This window comes from Branchiostoma floridae, chromosome 3 (genome assembly GCF_000003815.2).
Source record: "Branchiostoma floridae strain S238N-H82 chromosome 3, Bfl_VNyyK, whole genome shotgun sequence".
NCBI lineage: Eukaryota > Metazoa > Chordata > Leptocardii > Amphioxiformes > Branchiostomatidae > Branchiostoma > Branchiostoma floridae.
This window is the reverse complement of record NC_049981.1, coordinates 16,832,989-16,837,571: the sequence shown is the minus strand read 5'-3', so window position 1 is coordinate 16,837,571 and position 4,583 is coordinate 16,832,989. Positions and strand designations below refer to the sequence as shown.

The 4,583-nt window shown below is 38.9% G+C and overlaps 1 protein-coding gene across 1 annotated transcript in view; it reads right to left on the bottom strand.

Annotated features, from left to right (window-relative positions):
- LOC118410841 (gamma-secretase subunit Aph-1-like) overlaps positions 1-4,583 on the bottom strand; it is a gene marked incomplete in the record, with an annotated part of 6,571 nt that overhangs the window by 351 nt on the left and 1,637 nt on the right. The window contains 4 exon segments of the mRNA XM_035812687.1: positions 1-1,558; positions 2,354-2,481; positions 3,810-3,932; positions 4,324-4,397. Coding sequence (XP_035668580.1) covers positions 1,406-1,558; positions 2,354-2,481; positions 3,810-3,932; positions 4,324-4,397 — 478 coding nt within the window.

Below are 4,583 nucleotides of genomic sequence, written 5' to 3'. Positions count from 1 at the left end.
AGATGCATAGCAAAGTTTATCGTAAAATTACCAGTGTATTGTTTTTCACCATTTATGATAAACTTTGCCTTCATTACTAAGTTCTACCAACTACATAATGTAAATGCAAGTTGAAATCATACTTTGAAACTTACCAAAACCTTGTTTTTAAATGGCAATCCAAGTTTGACTTTACAAAAATACAGACCAAATGTTAATACATATCCACAAATACACTTGTTTTTTGCTTTAGCAAAGTAAACATACATGTACTGACTTTCAGTACTAAACAACAGTGAACTTTATGGAAATCATACTTTATACAATTGAGTCCTCAAATGCTACCAATTCATAAATAGGCTGATGTTTTACTTTACATTCTATGCACTATGTACTCATGTCAAAATTCCCTTTCAACAAAATAGATAGTCTTGGATACTCCCCGTCTTCTACATACTTTTCTTCTGTAAAACAGTTATGCTACATTGACTCTGTACACCACGCATTGCATTTCATAGTTCTACGTCTAGATTCTTCTTTATCAAAAGATTATTGTCCTATTAAAGAAGCATTTCCATAATGTTAAGAAAAGGCTTCAGTACAAGAAATGTTTAGTAGTATTCCTGGCCACATCCTTAAAGTTGGTCAGAAACTGCTTGGTACAGAATTTCTTATTGTCTGTGATTGCAAAAATGTTTGAAACACAATGGAATATTGTACTAACATTAAACACTGGAAACTATCTAATATGTTTGATACAAATTGTATCCTGTAAAATTACAATGTGATGTCACCCACTACGGTAGTAAGGTACAGTGCTACAAAACTTCATGTTTCTGCAATACTGACATGTTTGAAAGTTCAACCATTCCATTACAAGATAGTTAGCGAGTAGAGTTGTGCTTCAAAAAATCTTTGTTTATTCTAAGTCAGCAATTTTTGCCCTTTGATGGAATGGTCTGATATCAAACACAAATTGAAAATAAAAAGCGCAGTTCTCCCATCCAAACTGTTGGTAACAAACCCTTTTCACTGACAAGGTGACTGCTGAGCAACCAATAATCGTATTGGTATTGCAAACAAGTGTCACTTTTATGTTATGCATACTGATATTTTCTTTTTTTTTCAATCATGCTTAAATATCATGGACCAGGGCTGTCTCCTGGACCAGTCCCTCTGTCCAAGAACAGAAATTTGCTGCTTGGGATTGAAAATCTGAACTTCCTGACCTTAACAGCAAAAATCAGCAACATAGGCTCCAAAACAGTGAGTATGACATAGAAAATTTATAACTGAAGACAACTCTTTCATGGACTATATTCAACATATAAAATAAATCAATTGAAGTTGCTCAGCTGTCTCCATCCAGTGAAAAGGGGGTGTAAACAGGTGCAGGGAACACCCCTGGAATATTTCACAGTATATTCTAGTTGGAGGCGTATCCCGCACGTTTGCAAGTCAGGAATGCCATCAGGTTGTTTACCGAACCTCCCACCAGCTTGTATGCTATCGCCATGGTGACGAGCAGGATACAGTATGCAGGGATAATGGTGGCTGGCTGCAGCGGGCGGATTAACGTCTGTAACAAGAAAAAAGATTTTCATACATGTTTCAAGTTTCAACATAACAACAGATTGGACAACAGAAGTCTGGAACCCATACCTTTCTAGCTCCAGCAACAGGTTCACTTATTATGTGTATGTGTATTGGTTTTTATGTCATACCTGTGACGCGAAAACGTTCGATACTGGTGTTCCGGACTGTGTGATAACTTGCTGTATCACAAAGGTTCTAAGTTGTATCACACAGGCTTCCTTCGAGTAAATCGAACTATTTCGAATGGGCCGAATATGACACGGTTGAAAATTCGAATACCGGATTCGGATGCTAGAATTGCTGTTGTTACAATCTTTTGTTCGAGGACATCTTCTCATCTTCTGCTGCATTTTGCATTGAAATATGTGTTTTCTCAGGTGGGTATGACACAAATAAAATACAACACGGTGTATTTCGCAGCACCTTCAGTCCCAGCCCTCCGGCGGGTCGGATCACCCTTCGGCCTCCGGGAAATCCTTTCTGCGGTCGGGCTAGCACCTCGGGTGATACGGAATACACTGTGTTGTATTTTATATACACAAACTATCTCTAAGTTGTCTTGTTAACCTGTCATAATGTGCACATGATTGCAAGTGTGATTTCACTTTCTTCTTCAAAAGCCTCTCCATATATGTGTATCCATTTTCAATCACCTTACAAAGCTATCTATATCATACATGTACACCACACAGAAAATGTGTGAATGTCTACACAGAAAATATACTGTCATCATGTACATGTGTAGGAACACATTTAGTTGACAGCAGAACCAACTTACCAGGCATGAGATGAGCATGTGGAAGCCGACCACAAACCCTACAGCTGGGAAATTTCTCTTGTCACAGCCCCAGAAGAAGATGACGTTCCAGAAGGTGTGGAGGAGGATGAAACATGATGTCATCAGGGCTACACGGACAAGATAAACATGTATTACGTTTGTGTCATCACATGAAGAACCTGAATGTACAATTTAATACTTGTATGTTTACAAGAAATAGTCAAACTTGTACATGTGACCGCTTCTTGTGTGTGATTACATTTTGGTGGTCCCTTAGATAATTTTTCTGATTGCCACAAGCATTAAGAAACATAGTTCATGTACTGAGACAAGATTAATTGGTCTCCTCGCTGATCTTTTGTGCAGCCTGGATTGTAGTTGCTAGAATAAAATTCAAGTCCAAGTCCTTGTAAATAGGGTGGGTGCAGATGTCCATCTCTATAGCCACGCACGGTACACCTGTGCAAATATTGATGATACTACAACAGGAGGCTAGCCCCCTGGTACTGGTACTCTTTTCTATTTGTGCTGAGAAGAGGAGCAGTATGCTTAAAGTCAGGGAAACAATCTGAGGACCTACCACATGCAAAATTAACTTGGTCATCATTCTCCACTTGGCTCCTTTACTTAGCTGTTTTACGGGGCCAAGTCTGCTAAACATGGGTCTGTATTCTGGCAGTGGTCTGTTTCAGGCAGTGTGCCTTGGTTGGCCTTTAACAAAATTGCCACAAATGTACCCTAAGTCCGAACCAAACCCACAGCGTGCTCTGACAAACTGGAGTGACAGACTTTACTCTTAGCACCTTAGAGATAGGGATAAGCTCCTCATGGCACAGTTACCAGGCAAATGCAACACAAGATGTCTACCAACTAAGCTATTGCTGCTGTTTATTACAATGCAGGGTTCGAAATAGACATACTTAACTTGCAATTTGCACATAATTTTTGAGATTTGCATGTAAAAATTTTCTGACCTTGCAATCTTGCATGTTGAAAATACATGGCCAATAGTAAAAATACTGAGGCCACAGTGCCTTTGTTTGTCTGACAGGGATCGTCACCGGTCGTCAGTAGGTGTTATAAACAATCAAATTCGGCTTTGCTGCAAATTAACATGCTGATTATGTGTATATCTTTCCAAAATTTGCAGTTCTGTCTATATTTTCATGTGCCAATTTCAGTCCATCAACAGTGACAGAATGGGCAAAATTCTTATCCATCCAGAGCAGCAACATTCCACCAAAGTACAGAATGATGGATGGTGGCTAGAACATTGCAGTATAGACAAGTTGTATTTTGCATGTAAATAGTTTAAATTGCACGTAAAAATTTTGCCAACTTGCAATTTTGCATGTAGCAATAAAAAAGTATTTCGATCCCTGCAATGCAACATCATTATGAAATAAGAAAAAAACTTAATCATGAAGACTAATAAGATGTTGCTTAAAGGTCTCACCAGATGTGAGGAAGAAATATGGAGTATCACCATTGATACCCACTGTTCCCGGTCCTGTTGCCATGGCAAGGACATTCACCAATGAGAACGCTCCGCTCATCAGGCCAAAGCCAAGTCCAGCAACTGAAAAATGATAAGAAACCTCGTACAATATAACACACAGGTTTTGTACAATATAATTTACTCAAATTTCATACAATATACATTACTCATTGCATCATATACTGTAAATGCAGAAATGTTTGCGGTAGTTTTTTATTCGCGGTTTTTGCGGTGGCCACTTCACCGTGAACTTAAAACCACCACGAACATTTATCCATTATATTATGTCGCTACAGTCAACTTAAAACCACCGCAAAAACTCCATTTTCCTGCTACCGCGAAATTAAATCCCCACGAGCTTAAATGCATTTACAATATTGTGAAAACCTATGTGAGGATATCAAGTATTATTCATGTCAAAAACAAGTACCAGAATGGATAGTACAGACACTAGATAGTACAGCAAACTTACCGTAAGCGATCGTGTGCTTGTCTGACGCTGTTGGAGGTTCATCACTGAACGTTTGGAGGCCCTCGTCTGCTTTTCTGTAAAATTTTAGAAAGAAATATTGTCATACTGAAGTCACTAGGCACCATTACAGACCCTTAAGATCCAGCCCCCCTACTTTAAGCTCCTCCAATCTAGCCCCTGGCTACATAGAGAGTATAGTCAGCCAACCCAATAACAACAACAATACCTGAAATGCAGAAGAGAGTTCCTAGCCAGGAGTT